The sequence below is a fragment of the Microcaecilia unicolor genome, chromosome 5 (genome assembly GCF_901765095.1).
Source record: "Microcaecilia unicolor chromosome 5, aMicUni1.1, whole genome shotgun sequence".
NCBI classification, from domain to species: domain Eukaryota; kingdom Metazoa; phylum Chordata; class Amphibia; order Gymnophiona; family Siphonopidae; genus Microcaecilia; species Microcaecilia unicolor.
This window is the reverse complement of record NC_044035.1, coordinates 5,248,503-5,262,742: the sequence shown is the minus strand read 5'-3', so window position 1 is coordinate 5,262,742 and position 14,240 is coordinate 5,248,503. Positions and strand designations below refer to the sequence as shown.

The window sequence follows — 14,240 nt, the reverse complement described above, 5'->3', positions numbered from 1 at the left end:
AATAGATGACTTTTAAAATTCAGAGGGAGGGTGCCTGGAACGAGGAGGGAGGGAGAGAACGAACTTCTGGTGGGTGAAATATTGGGGGTGCTCGTGCACCCACAGCACCCACGGAGTCAGCGCCTATGTATTGAATTTCTGACTCTATGCTGATGACATTCAGTTTTTGCTCTGAATTGATGATACAGGCAAAAATATTTTTGATACAAGTTTAATAATGGCTGCTGTGGTCAGCTGGATGAAAGTAAACTGCTGTAATTAAATACGAGTAAAACAAAGACTATATTGCTGTTCACACCATAGGTTTCTTCTCCGTCAAATTGAAATGACCCAGGTGTATCAGAAGTAATACCTCTTATGAATAATTTAAAGAATCTGGGTGTGATTGTAGATTCAAGCTTAGGTATGAAGTTGCATATACAGAAAATTGTAAGGGATGTTTCCTTTAAATTGCAAGTGATTGGGCGTTTAAAGAATTTAACGCCACAAAACTTCCGACCAGTCGTTCAAAGCCTTGTAAAATGGCATGCTTTGACTACTGTAACAGTTTATTGCTGGGAATATCTGAAGGCTTAAGCTTTGCATTGGCTACCCGTTGAATATCACATTGTTTAAGATCTCAGTTGCTCAGGTATCAAAAGTGTTGGCAGTAGAACTGCATGTATACCAACCTTCAAGGCGTCTGAGGTCTGTGAAACAGTTGCGTCTAGATGTGCCATCACATTGCGTTATAAAATTGAATGAGTACAGATTGACCATTTTTTTACGTTAGCAGGCCCTACAATGTGGAACGCCTTACTGGTAAGGTGTAAAAAAAAATCAGGAAGTAAAACAGTTCAAACCAGAGCTAAAAACTTGCCTTTTTATGCAAGCGTATGAAGTGATAGAATATCAGGATTAAGCTAGCAGAAATAATTGGACAAGCTCTGGATCAGTTCCTTTAGATGCATATATGTTTTTGTGTGTTTGAATGAACAAATGTTTATTTTATGTTCTAATGTATATATATTTTAACTGCCAAGAACTTCTGGATTGTATAGAAATGTATAAATAACATAGTAGATGATGGCAGAAAAAGAGCTGCGCGGTCCATCCAGTCTGCCCAACAAGATAAACTCATATTTGCTACTTTTTGTGTATACCCTACTTTGATTTGTACCTGTCCTTTTCAGGGCACAGACCGTATAAGTCTGCCCAGCACTATCCTCCCAACCACCAGCCCCACCTCCCACCACTGGCTCTGGCACTGACCGTATAAGTCTGCCCAGCACTATCCCCACGTCCCAACCACCAGCCCTGCCTCCCAACCACCGGCTCTGGCACAGACCGTATAAGTCTGCCCACCCCCAGCCCCACCTCCGGCTCTGACACAGACCATATAAGTCTGCCCAGCACTATCCCCGCCTCCCAACCACCAGCTACTGGCAGAGACTAGTGTTTTTAAATGGAGGAGATGACATTATATTCTTCCTTGGGGCAAGAGTGATGAAATTAACTCAAGTCTTGCCAGAGGGTGAGATAAGGGGAAGAGGTAAGTAAACCAACATCTGTCCCAAGCTCACTTAATACTGAGTGTAAGACAAATAGTAGGTCAGTCCCTGGCTCCCAGCAGTCTACTCTGTTCTACTAACTATGACCAGAGATTGTGAGGCAAAAAGCATAGATAGGCGAGTCCCTCATGCAAGTTGCTGTGGACCATCTTCATCATTCAAGGAAACTGCAACCATTACTAAGACACTGGCCCACGAGTGAAAGCTGCCAAACACGTATCAACACGTTTAAAAGTTAGCATAACATTGTATAAACTTTAATTTTTCTACTGACTCCCAAAATTGTGACAGCTATCAAAATGGTACTGAGAAAAAAAATATCTAAAGGCATTTTATTACAAATTATACACAAGGTGACATGGTAGAAATGGCTTTCTGCTGGCTTCGCAGGGGGGAGAATTCCCATCACCATTGTCTTTAGTTTTCCATCCTGATAGGATGAACCACAGAAACAAAATCTTGTCGTCTTCCTAAAGTTCATTTCCATTGACACACTGCTGTTGCTGGAGCCTGGTTTTACGCTGAGACTCCAGCTGCTTTGCTCTAAGCCATCGTTCACGAGACAGGGTGGTCTGGCCAGCACTGAGAGACAGTAACCTAAGGAGGAATTACAACAAAAGCATGAATGCCTGTTCTGGTCCCCAGCCAAGGTAACACTATATATACGCTTTGCCATTAGTCATCCCAAGCATGAAAACAGGTGTGGACAATGTGAAAAATGAAACCGAGCCTGATGTGTTTAATTATCTCTTACCCATCATGGAAACATTCGCTGCCTTTGAGAAAGAACTTTGCACACATAAGACTGCGAAGATATTACACTGCACTTCCCATGATTATTAACAAATAGGGAAAGTATGCAGAGGGGTGCTCATAGAATTCTTTCCAGCTCATGTGTGTTTATATTTGTGTTGCTTGGGTGTGGGTCTTATCAGGACAGGCGATGAGGGGAGGGCTGTTTGAAAGATAATCAGTGTTTGTAGTTGCAGCTGTTGGAAGTACTTCCCTCATGGAACTACATTAGAGCTTGTAGGGGTGGGGGAGGGGCCAAGAAAGCACAAAGGCAGACGGTCTGCAAACTCCAAGATGGAAAATGAACAGAGCAGATCGTTAACAAGCAAAAAAAGTTTATTAATGGAAACCAAATTGCACAATATGTATACACACAAACAGCCCGACACAGGCCGTGTTTCGCCCAACAGGGCTGCTTCAGGGGCTATACGATAGTCCTTCGCTATCAAATGTCCAACCTATGAGATATAAAGAAGACCTCTTTAATCTGAAAAAAACAGCTGGATCAGAGATTAAAGAGGTCTTCTTTGTATCTCATAGGTTGGACATTTCATAGCGAAGGACTATCGTATAGCCCCTGAAGCAGCCCTGTTGGGCGAAACACGGCCTGTGTCGGGCTGTTTGTGTGTATACATATTGTGCAATTTGGTTTCCATTAATAAACTTTTTTTTGCTTGTTAACGATCTGCTCTGTTCATTTTCCATCGGGGTGGGGGCCTCATTTCTCCTACTACCTCCTCACTGCTTTTGCATTGGTTAGATCCTACCCACAGTGTCTATCTAAGTAGACCTGCCGTCTAGTGCTTCACCCTCAACAGTCTTCCTGCCAGCTGGATCCTAACTACAGTTTTTACTACTAGTTACACTGGAAGCAGAGCAGCCGCCAACCATGCTGGAGAATTGGAGATGTGCAGACAGAGGTTTTACACTCTGGCACCTGCCTGGCTTCATCAAAGTTTTAGAAGGACGGACAGTGTCCGAATATTTTTCAAACTTTAACGGCTCAACTCTTGAACTCAGATGATTGAACTGGGGAAGCAGTAGCTGTAATTCTCCACACTCCTGTCACAGCAAACCCAAATTAGCTCCTGTTCCAAAATCTCCCCAAACCAACAGCAGCCACCAGGCCCGCATTGAAGTAGCTGAACAGACTGAAATGCTTCCAGATGAATCAACCTGTTTGTTATAAGAAGTGAATTCGAGGCCAAGTTTGAAACATATTGAACAGTGAGTGCTAAAAGATATCTGGGATGAAGTTATTCAAAGGTACAAAAAACTGGGGGAAGGCTAGCCTCTCTCCCCACCCCCCCAACAAAAAAAAAAAAAAAACAGGTGAATAGGAACACAAGAAAAACAAAACGGGAGCAAGAACTATAGGCTACTCCCCCCAGGACAAGCTCCAGGGCTGAACCCTTAGGAGACCCCTCTTATTATGCCCTTTACTGGGGACAGAGTGAAATTTGTAGAGCTGTCACCCTAGGAAACCCGTTCCTCTGATCCCTTCTTTCTATCCAATGTACAACAGACTCTCACCCCTTCAACAGGGAGGCAAGGAGGTGGGGAAGGGGAACAGCAGCAGCTGATTGGAACCCACTAGCGTGGATGCTACCTGAGGCAGGAAGCGCACCTGCTACTCATCCAATCAAAGAGCTGCAGCTACCACCAGCCCAGCCATAGCTGCGTTCTCCATGACAATCCAAAATCCTCCTCAACCAAAGGGAGGCAACCCACAGGCTGTCACTTTAGGAGCCTGAAGGAAGATGTTACGTGGACTGTGGCAAATGCTGGCTTAAGTCCCCATGCAATGAGAAGTAATGTGACAGCTGTGATCGTCACCATGCATGGAGAGCCTGGCGTGGACACATGGCTTTGGACAATCAAGAAGGTGGAGGGTAGTGATAAATGCTTGGAGACTCCAAGCACTGCCCCAAGACTAGCTCCAGGAGCCTTACAAGTAGCGAGTACCATCTGCTGGCATGGTAGTAGGAAAGTTGTGGGTCCATCTCTTCTCTGCTGACAGAGGGACTCAAGTCCATATGTATTGAGACCAGCCTCTGCAGAATGTACAATGGTGTGAAGACTTTTGCAAGGCACTTGTGCAGTTTAAAGCAGTCTGTGGTCTCCAGAGCTTAGCAGCCCTGATCTTGGCATTCTCAATACCAATGGCACCATATGACAGGGACTCACCTGGCCACCACCAGTATTCTGTGCAGGTCATCAGCCGTAATGCTTTGAGGGTCATTCTTCCTCATTTCTACAAAGTCCTCCTCTACTGCCTAGAACCATACAGAATTTAGAGAGAAATAATGGAGTGTGATTAAGCTGGCAAAAGTTTTGTTTTCGGTAATTTTCTTTTGTATTTCTGATTTTTGTTTCATTCAGAGTCCTGGACAGTGACAACACTGCCACCTATACAACCCTTTTCCAACTTTAAAAGGCTTCCTAAGCTTCCATCTCAGCTGTTTGGATTCTACTTCTTGGTTAGGGTTCTATTTTTTTGGGCATAGATGGCATTGTTGTGCACCAGTCTGTAGAAACCTATTGCTAAGCCCCGAGACACAAAGATTTATTCTCTCTGTTTGCGCCTACCTTGGTCACCTCATCAGAGATGCTGTAATCAAGAAGCCGAACCAAACTCAGGTAAATGCGGAACTTGTTCAGAAGCGAAGGCACCACCGCTGTGAGAAGGTTGCTGACGTACTCCTCCATGTTTGGAGGAAGTATCTCTGGCTTTAAGTGTACCTGACAGTCTGACTGGGAATAAAACAAAGAACACACATTATCAGCCTGCCTACTCCTTCCATTTACCTCACGCCTAACACAGGAGCGGAACATTTTCAATTAATCAGCTAACAGGGGGATGCTTCGACCTCATTTCTACCCTGCAGAGCATGAAATTAGGAAGGGGCTATTGGATCTACTCTTCAGAGACACTATTATTCAAAATACTGAAAATCTGCAGAGTTCCCTTCAGCAAAGTTTGCCAAATTCTCTTCAAAGGTGTCTCTGACCACAAGGAGGAGGATTAAAGTGACTTCCAAACTCTCTTGTTGACCCACAGCCAAGAACGTTTCTAGGACATCCACGAGATCCATTTGTATACAGTAGAAAACCTGTACATGCCAGTTTTCTTCATGCACACACACTATGAGTATATTGAAAACTTGAGCGACTGTGGGGTCCACTGGGGCAAGTTTGGGGAACCCAACTAACTTAGCATCAAGATCCATTATGCTAGAATTCTTCACATCCCCTTCTCCTTTGTAGAGTGAGGTACTAATTCTGTGGGTTATCAGTTATTTTACGGACAGTGCCGCTCATACTGGTATAAAGAAGTTGAGATTATCTTTTCTCAAAATTTCTAAGGTCTTGTTAGTAAATTCCAATATTCGGACAAGAGAACCAACAGCACTTTGCCATACAGGGACTCCTGAGGCAGGCCAGAATTGGCCGAAACACGACTCGTGTCGAGTCCAGTTTTTAAGAACTCTTGCTGTGAACTTTCCGAGTCCAGCAGAAATTTTGTTTGGCATCATCTATCTTGTCGCCATCGCTGTGTTCTACTCTTTATTAGTTATTTTCCAGGATATAGAGGCTACGTCATATCGGACCACTGCTGACTGTACATTAAAACACTCATTCTAATTATTCCAATCATTCAAGTATTTCTCTTGCATACACGCCCTTTACAGCTAACACCGTAGCCGGACGGAGGTGGATTTAAACAATAAAAACACAAGTTGGAAAACTAAAGGAAAAAGGAATGGAACTTCATATACCACCTTTCTGTGGTTTCTGCATCGACATTCAAAGTGGTTTATACAGTATATACAGGTGCTTCTTTGTACCTGGGGAAATGGAAGATTAACTGACATGCCCAGAGTCACAAGGAGTTGCAGTGGGAATTGAACCCAGTTCCTCGGGATCAAAGTCCACTGCACTACCCAGTAGGCTACGCCTTCCTCTGGCTAAATGTTTAGATACATAATATGCTGGAGATCTGATGTCAATCAATCAGTGGGGGGTGCCCATGCACACCTTATCAAACAAAATAACTCTTCACTCTAAATATACGACCATGCAGAAACTCAAGACTTTAGAGAATTAATATAACTTACAGAAATGCTATTTACACCAAAAAAAGTACAAAATGGAAGGAAAAAGCCTCTGGTATTACAACAGCATATGCGGGTACCCTTGCAGGTTACAATCTTCATAGGCATAAAAACCCTTTCATAAACTACTTGATAAATTTTTATTCACCATTTTAGAAAAAAACACTCATCTGTCTTTATCACCATGGTCCAGTGGCCAGTGTTTCGCCTTACCCTGCACCAGGGTGGAAAGAATCAGGTTAAGAGACTGCACCATACAACTCAGTGCTCAGCAAACCTCAAAGATGGCGATGGGACCCTATCCTCGTTTTTTAAAATCCTTTCATTATGTCACTTCCTATTAGAACAAATAGCGATATTGCAAAGTACCCAAGCATAAATGTTCAAAAGGATATATAGTTCATAACAGAGATCATCGGTGTACAAAACCATAGAAAATGATGCCAATTAATTTTTAGATTCAGTTTTTGTGATAGAGGCTATCTTTCCTATGTGGTTAGGAGAGCATTTAAATGGGCTAAATATGCCAACAGGGATCTTTTGCAATCTACACTGAAAGATTCTTTGAACTGGACACCTACTTGTGTTCTGCGCTATTCACCTGGTATTGAAAAGGTTGTAAGAATTCTGTGGAAACACTGGCGTGTCTTGGAAGTACAACCTATCCTTGCCAAGAAGCATCTGCGTGTGGCGTACACTAGAGATTGAAACTTAAAGGAGATACATCGGGATTTGTGTTTGTCTACAAGTCCAGGAAGCCATTCTGTATCATCTATGATATCACTTTAGAACTGATGGATTGGTTTGTGATTCCAATGGACGACTATGATTTCAGACTACTTGCAACACTGCTTATATTGTTTACAGAATACTGTGTCCTATGCCAAAATTGTATATTGGTTAAACTTCCTGTCCGCTAAAGTGTCAGATTGATGAACACAAGAGTTGTTTGAAATGTTTTGAAGAACCAATTGTTCAACTCTATCTTGATTTTGCTCATGAGTTTACCACTTTGAAGTGTTTTGCTCTTGATGATGGGACAGAGTGTGGGGAGGTGACAAAACAAACTTTTGAGGAAAAAGCCCTATTGGATTTACACACTTGGAACTGAAGTGCCTACTGGACTGATTCTAAAAATTGACTGGCACCATTTTCTATGGTTTTGTACACAGATGATCTCTGTTATGAACTATGTATCCTTTTGAACATTTGTTATTATTAATTACATTTGTATCCCGCGCTTTCCCACTCAAAGCAGGTTCAATGCGGCTTACACAGTAAAAGGAATACAGAATATTGTTAGAGAGGGTAAAAGTTAAGTATACCAGAATAATAGATGAGATGAGTAGGTAGAAATAGGCAATAGAAAGGAGAGTAAGGTGGGAGATGTGGTCTGGGTCAATGTCGTTATCATGGGGGTATGCGTTAGGTAGATGGTTCATAAGATTAATCTGGATTGTTTGGATAGGCTTGCTTGAATAAATGGGTTTTCAGTGCTTTCCGGAAGGGTAGGTAGTCGCAGATTGATCGGATAGATCTGGGGAGAACATTCCAGAGTTGGCTGCCCAGGAAGGAGAAGTTAGATCCCTAGTAGGTCTTGTACGTGATTCCTTTGCAGTTGGGGTAATGCAGGTTGAGGTAGTTTTGTGAAGATTCAGACATGTTTCTGGTAGGGAGGTCAATCAGATTGAACATATAGTCTGGAGATTCACCGTGGATAATCTTGTGGATTAATGTTGGACCTTGAAGTTGAAGGAGGAGGTGATCCACCGAGGTGGATGAACACTGACTGCCACGAAAGCACGACGGTTAAAGGGAAGTGGGAAGTGGACCAATGACTCCAGGGAAACTGATACTTTATACATCAGTATCCCGACCTTGAAGTTGATTCATTCTTTGACAGGGAGCCAGTGAAGTTTTGCACGAAGAGGGGTTACGCACTCAAAACGTGATTTGCCAAAAATGAGTCTCGCTGCCGTATTCTGGGCAGTCTGAAGTTTTTTCAGGTTATGGGCCCTGCAGCCAAGGAAAATGCTATTACAGTAGTTGACATGGGTAAATACCATGCTAGATACCCTTGGGCACTTTGCAATATCTCTATTTGTTCTAATAGGAAGTGACATCATTGAAGGATTTAAAAACAGAGGATAGCGTCCTGTCTCCATCTTTGAGGTTTGCTGAGCACTAAGTTGTATGGTGCCGTATTTAACCTGGTCCTTTGCACCCTGATGAAGCAAGGCGAAAAGCTGGCCAACGTCGGTGGAACCAAGGTGATATACACAGATAACTGTTCTCTAAAATGATGAATAAAAATTTGTACAGCAGTTATGGAAGATTTCTTTTATGCCTATGAAAATTAACACCTGCAAGGGTACCAGCGTAGGCTGCTGTAATACTGGAGGCTTTTTCCTTCCATTTTTTTAAAATCTTTTTTGGTGTAAATGGCATTTCTTTGTTAATTTGCTGAAGTCTGAGTTTCTTCATGGTAATTTATGTAGCGTGAAGAATTATTTTGTTTGATAAGATTTGTCTTCTCTTCCTATCTTTTCGATTTTTACAATTTTTGTGCCCATGCATAGCCCTTGCAAGTGTTTTCAGGCAAGAGGAGTGCTCAGGGCTCTGCCTGTGGGTACAGATTATGGGGAAATAATAGCTGCCAGACCACATAGGGCCAGAAGACCAGGGGAACCTAAGAAGCTACTAGGAGGGGGATGGACTTCACTGGGTGGAGTCAGCGAGCCTGGGATCAGACTGGAGTCAAGGAAACATAAGCTTCCAGCAAATTTCACTGGGGTTCTGCTGTTCTTGTAGAAATTCTGAACAGTACATGTTTACGAATTCCTGTCCGCCCCCATGTAGAAACATCTCCCCCTGTACGTACAATCCCCCCTCAATTAACAGAACAGCGTTGAATCCAAGATAATTCTGTATAATGTAAACCAGAACATTACCTACAGCAATACACTGCTTCCTGTATCAGGTACTTAGGACTAAGGCATACCGGTAGAAGTGAGCGGCCCTCAGATGTGACCAGCACATTAATATTGCAAGGAAATTCCATCTGATGGTAACGGAAGTCATAATCCACCTTCTGCCAAGTGATCAGGTTACCTAACGCAGTCACATTCTGCACCCCTAAGGAGAAAACAAACATTCACAGACAAATGCACACTATATGAAGCACCTCCCCTCCCTCAAATATACAGGCACCCTACCAGCAAGCAGCACTGCACCTCCACCCCCCTCCCCAAAAGACCATTCACACCAGCAGAGCAGGAAATAGAATGGCCACTATCTTTCAGGTTCAGTCTCTCTCTCATAGTGAGCTAAGTGTATAATGAATTACATTGCAGAACTCCTGACCTTGACTCGTAGGAGAAAACACTGGGCAGGAATCCCTGCAACAAATGGCCACAGACTGCTAACGTATGAAATTAACTGCTCCCACCTTACTGCCTATTGCCTCAGTACTCAAGTTATTAACTGACAGTATGGCAGTTTTTGGTTACTTTTCATGTTTTGTAAATACATTTTTTAAAATAAATTTTTAAGTCTGTTTTGCTATTGGGCTGTCTATCCCCTTTCCTCTGTAATTACACTTCTTACATTAGCTGTGGCCATCATAACATTTCAGACTAGAATACAGGAAGCGACAGGCCATGTACTAATTAAGAAAATAACTATTAAAGGCCCCCTGAAGAGCAGCTGTACAGCACGCCTGCCTTCCTGTATTCTGCTGTACTGAGCTGGTTTCTTCCTAGGTCCCCTCATCTGCATGTGCTTAAAACTCTCTAAACACTACAGAGCCTCCAGAATTTCACTGTTATTAGCTCTGAGCAGGGTGTCTTGCCTGACCAATTTACTTCAATTCTTTGAAGGAGTGAACAAACATGTGGACAAAGGGGAGTCGGTTGATATTGTGTATCTGGATTTTCAAAAGGCGTTTGACAAGGTACCTCATGAAAGGCTACAGAGGAAATTGGAGGGTCATGGGATAGGAGGAAATGTCCTATTGTGGATTAAAAACTGGTTGAAGGATAGGAAACAGAGAGTGGGGTTAAATGGGCAGTATTCACAATGGAGAAGGGTAGTTAGTGGGGTTCCTCAGGGGTCTGTGCTAGGACCGCTGCTTTTTAATATATTTATAAATGATTTAGAGATGGGAGTAACTAGCGAGGTAATTAAATTTGCTGATGACACAAAGTTATTCAAAGTCGTTAAATCGCGACAGGATTGTGAAAAATTACAAGAGGACCTTACGAGACTGGGCGGCTAAATGGCAGATGATGTTTAATGTGAGCAAGTGCAAGGTGATGCATGTGGGAAAAAAGAACCCGAATTATAGCTACGTCATGCAAGGTTCCACGTTAGGAGTTACGGACCAAGAAAGGGATCTGGGTGTCGTCGTCGATAACACACTGAAACCTTCTGCTCAGTGTGCTGCTGCGGCTAAGAAAGCGAATAGAATGTTGGGTATTATTAGGAAAGGTATGGAAAGCAGGTGTGAGGATGTTATAATGCCGTTGTATCGCTCCATGGTGCGACCGCACCTTGAGTATTGTGTTCAATTCTGGTCTCCACATCTCAAGAAAGATATAGTAGAATTGGAAAAGGTGCAGCGAAGGGCGACTAAAATGATAGCGGGGATGGGACGACTTCCCTATGAAGAAAGACTATGGAGGCTAGGGCTATACAGCTTGGAGAAGAGACGGCTGAGGGGAGACATGATAGAGGTATATAAAATAATGAGTGGAGTGGAACAGGTGGATGTGAAGCGTCTGTTCACGCTTTCCAAAAATACTAGGACTAGGGGGCATGCGATGAAACTACAGTGTAGTAAATTTAAAACAAATCGGAGAAAAGTTTTCTTCACCCAACGTGTAATTAAACTCTGGAATTCGTTGCCGGAGAAAGTGGTGAAGGCGGTTAGCTTAGCAGAGTTTAAAAAGGGGTTGGACGGATTCCTAAAGGACAAGTCCATAAACCGCTACTAAACGGACTTGGAAAAATCCAAAATTCCAGGAATAACATGTATAGAATGTTTGTACGTTTGGGAAGCTTGCCAGGTGCCCTTGGCCTGGATTGGCCGCTGTCGTGGACAGGATGCTGGGCTCGATGGACCCTTGGTCTTTTCCCAGTATGGCATTACTTATGTACTTATGTACTTATGTACAATGAACAAAATATAAACAGTAGGTGTACAAGCAAACAAAATAAGACTGTTTAGAAGTCAATTTACTCAAGATGAAAGAGAGGTTTTGTTTGTATCACCGTAAAAGAAGAAATAGGAGATATCATGAACAACTGAGTGGAATTCATTTCCTGAATACTAGGCATTTGTCCAGTGTGGGTAACTTGGCCAAGGTACGTGACTAAGAGAAAGCGGATGAGTCAAAAATAGTTCAGTCATTTAATGGGCAGCCAGTGGAATACATGAAAGAACACAGATGCCAGGTACGGTAGGAGGTACTGCGATGAGTCAAAGCAGACCAGGGAGAAGATGTTTACAATATACCGGACTGGGGGAAAAGGGAAAGTGAGGCTGAGCATAACGTACACTGACTGGGGAAAGAAAGCAAATATTTAATGAATGCACAGGACATATCCTAATAAATAAATACCCATCAATACTGGTAACAAGGTCAACAGTGAATATCAGGGTTTTCACAAGGAGTGGCACGGGTAGAGGTAAGTCGCTTGTTTATTCTTGCCAAAAATACTACGACTAAGGGGCACACAATGAAGCTAAATAGCAATAAATTTAAAACAAACTGAAGAAAATATTTCTTCACTCAATGTGTAATTAAACTCTGGAATTCGTTGCCAGAGAATGTGGTAAAGTGAAAGATACTTACCTGTAGCAGGTATTCTCCAAGGAAAGCAGGCTGATTATTCTCACAACTGGGTCGGTGATCCGCTCCGGCCCGGGAAACAGCATTTCACATAGCAAAAAGTTTGCTAGAGCCTTCTGAGCACATGTGCAGAGTGTCTTCTCGCCCGCCGCGCTCCTCAGTTCAGTGACAAGTAAAAGATGAGACAACTCCAAGGGCAGGTGGGAGGTTTGTGAAAATAATCAGTCTGCTGTACTCGGACAATACCTGCTACAGGTACCGATGCCGAAGGACTGGACAGAGCCCCAAAATGTTTTTCACTCTGGGCTTCTTGAGCCGGTTCAGTCCTTTTCTTCATACAAAATGAGCTGGGCTATGGTCAGGCCCAAAGCACTGGATGCACCACAAATGGGTATCAGTGCCTGCGATGGTCCGGTTGCACCGAGTACAGTGTTTGAAGTCGCTGAGAGTCTTCGATGACATGGAAGGGAAAACAGCAGCGGCTAAATGAAAAGGCTCAACTGTGTCAAGAAAAAAAGGGCACCAAAAGAGGGAAGGACCTGGCCGAGCAGCCTAAAAACGGCCGCACCGAAAAAGAAAGGAAAACTTTACCTTGGAAGAAAATAACTACGAAAATAAGGGAAAATCTTTTTTTTTTTTTTTTTTTTAAAGAAAACCAAGGAAGGAAAAAAAAAAAAAAAGACAAAAAATACCAAAAAAAACCAAAAAAACACTTGAAGGCTCTTTTCCTGGGCAGAGAGAGAAGCCATAGAAACAGACTATTGCTCCTCACGCGGAAGAAAAAGAACTGAGGAGCGCAGCAGGCGGGATCACACTTGGCGCATGTGCGGTTCAGTGCTCTCAAATGGCTCTAGCAAACTTTTGCTATGTGAAATGTTGGTTCCCGGGCCGGCGAGCATCGCCGACCAAGTTGTGAGTATAATATAGCCTGCTTGTCCTCGGAGAAAAGCAGTTAACTTAGCAGCGTTTAAAAAAGATTTGGCTAATTCCCGAAAAGTCCACATGCTTCCACCAGCTGCCTTCCCGATGCTGTGGAGGACTTGCAGCCCATCTGCATATCCTCACAGCCTTCTCTGGGGTGACACCCAGGGCATTTGCTCCAGGTGCCACACGTTTCCACCAGTAACTTCCAGCCCATCGGCTTTAGCATCCTCTTTCAATCTTCAACTGTGCTCCATTACCCCTACTCACCAGAATGGCCATTCTCTTGATATTACCTTCTTCTCCAACTGCTCACTCTCCAGTTTCTGCACCTCTGCTCTTCCACTCTCTGACCATCATCTGATAACTTTCACAATTAACCCCCCCCCCCATACAATCTCCACCAATACCTTTAGGAATCTTCAGGCTATTGACTTCTACTCTGTCCTCCAGTGTTTCAAACCTCTCATCAACCACTACGTTATCCAAGTCTGTCAATGAGGCTGTCTCTTTCTATAATACTATTCTCTCCTCTGGATACTCTCGTTCCTCCCATTTCTGTAAGGCGTACCAAACCCCAGCCTTGGCTGACCTCTAGAATCCGTTACCTACATTCCTGTGTCCGATCAGCCAAATGCTTTGGCTGAAATCTCATGCCCATGCTGACTTCATACATTTCAGATTCTTGCTGACCTCCTTCCAACTCTGCTCGTTCACTTGCCAAACAGGACTACTACATCCGGTTGACAAACTCTCTTGGCTCAAACCCTCGACGTCTCTGCCACACTGAACTCTCTCCTCAAAGAGCCTTCACCTCCAAGTTCCCCTTCACTTCCTCCCCAGACTCTGGCTGAGTACTTTCATAAAGTTCACAACATTGAATTCTCAACCAAGTCACCTCCACCTCTCCTTCCCTCAGTCCATTCTCTTAACCCTCCTTTTCTGAAATCACTGAAGAGGAAACTTCACATTTTCTTTCCTCCTCGAGTAAAGTGGTGTGGTAGCCGTGT

The 14,240-nt window shown here is 43.3% G+C and overlaps 1 protein-coding gene across 2 annotated transcripts in view; it reads right to left on the bottom strand.

The window, feature by feature from the left end:
• Window positions 1-1,777: 1,777 nt before the first annotated feature.
• MCMBP (minichromosome maintenance complex binding protein) overlaps window positions 1,778-14,240 on the bottom strand; it is a 61,170-nt gene continuing 48,707 nt past the window's right edge. For both annotated transcript variants that reach the window (XM_030202609.1, XM_030202611.1), the window contains exons 13-16: window positions 9,459-9,592; window positions 4,932-5,096; window positions 4,530-4,618; window positions 1,778-2,147 (exon numbers count right to left, since the gene is read on the bottom strand). In XM_030202609.1, the coding sequence (XP_030058469.1) occupies window positions 2,021-2,147; window positions 4,530-4,618; window positions 4,932-5,096; window positions 9,459-9,592 (515 nt within the window). In that variant the 3' untranslated portion in view covers window positions 1,778-2,020. The remainder of the gene's footprint in view (window positions 2,148-4,529; window positions 4,619-4,931; window positions 5,097-9,458; window positions 9,593-14,240) is intronic.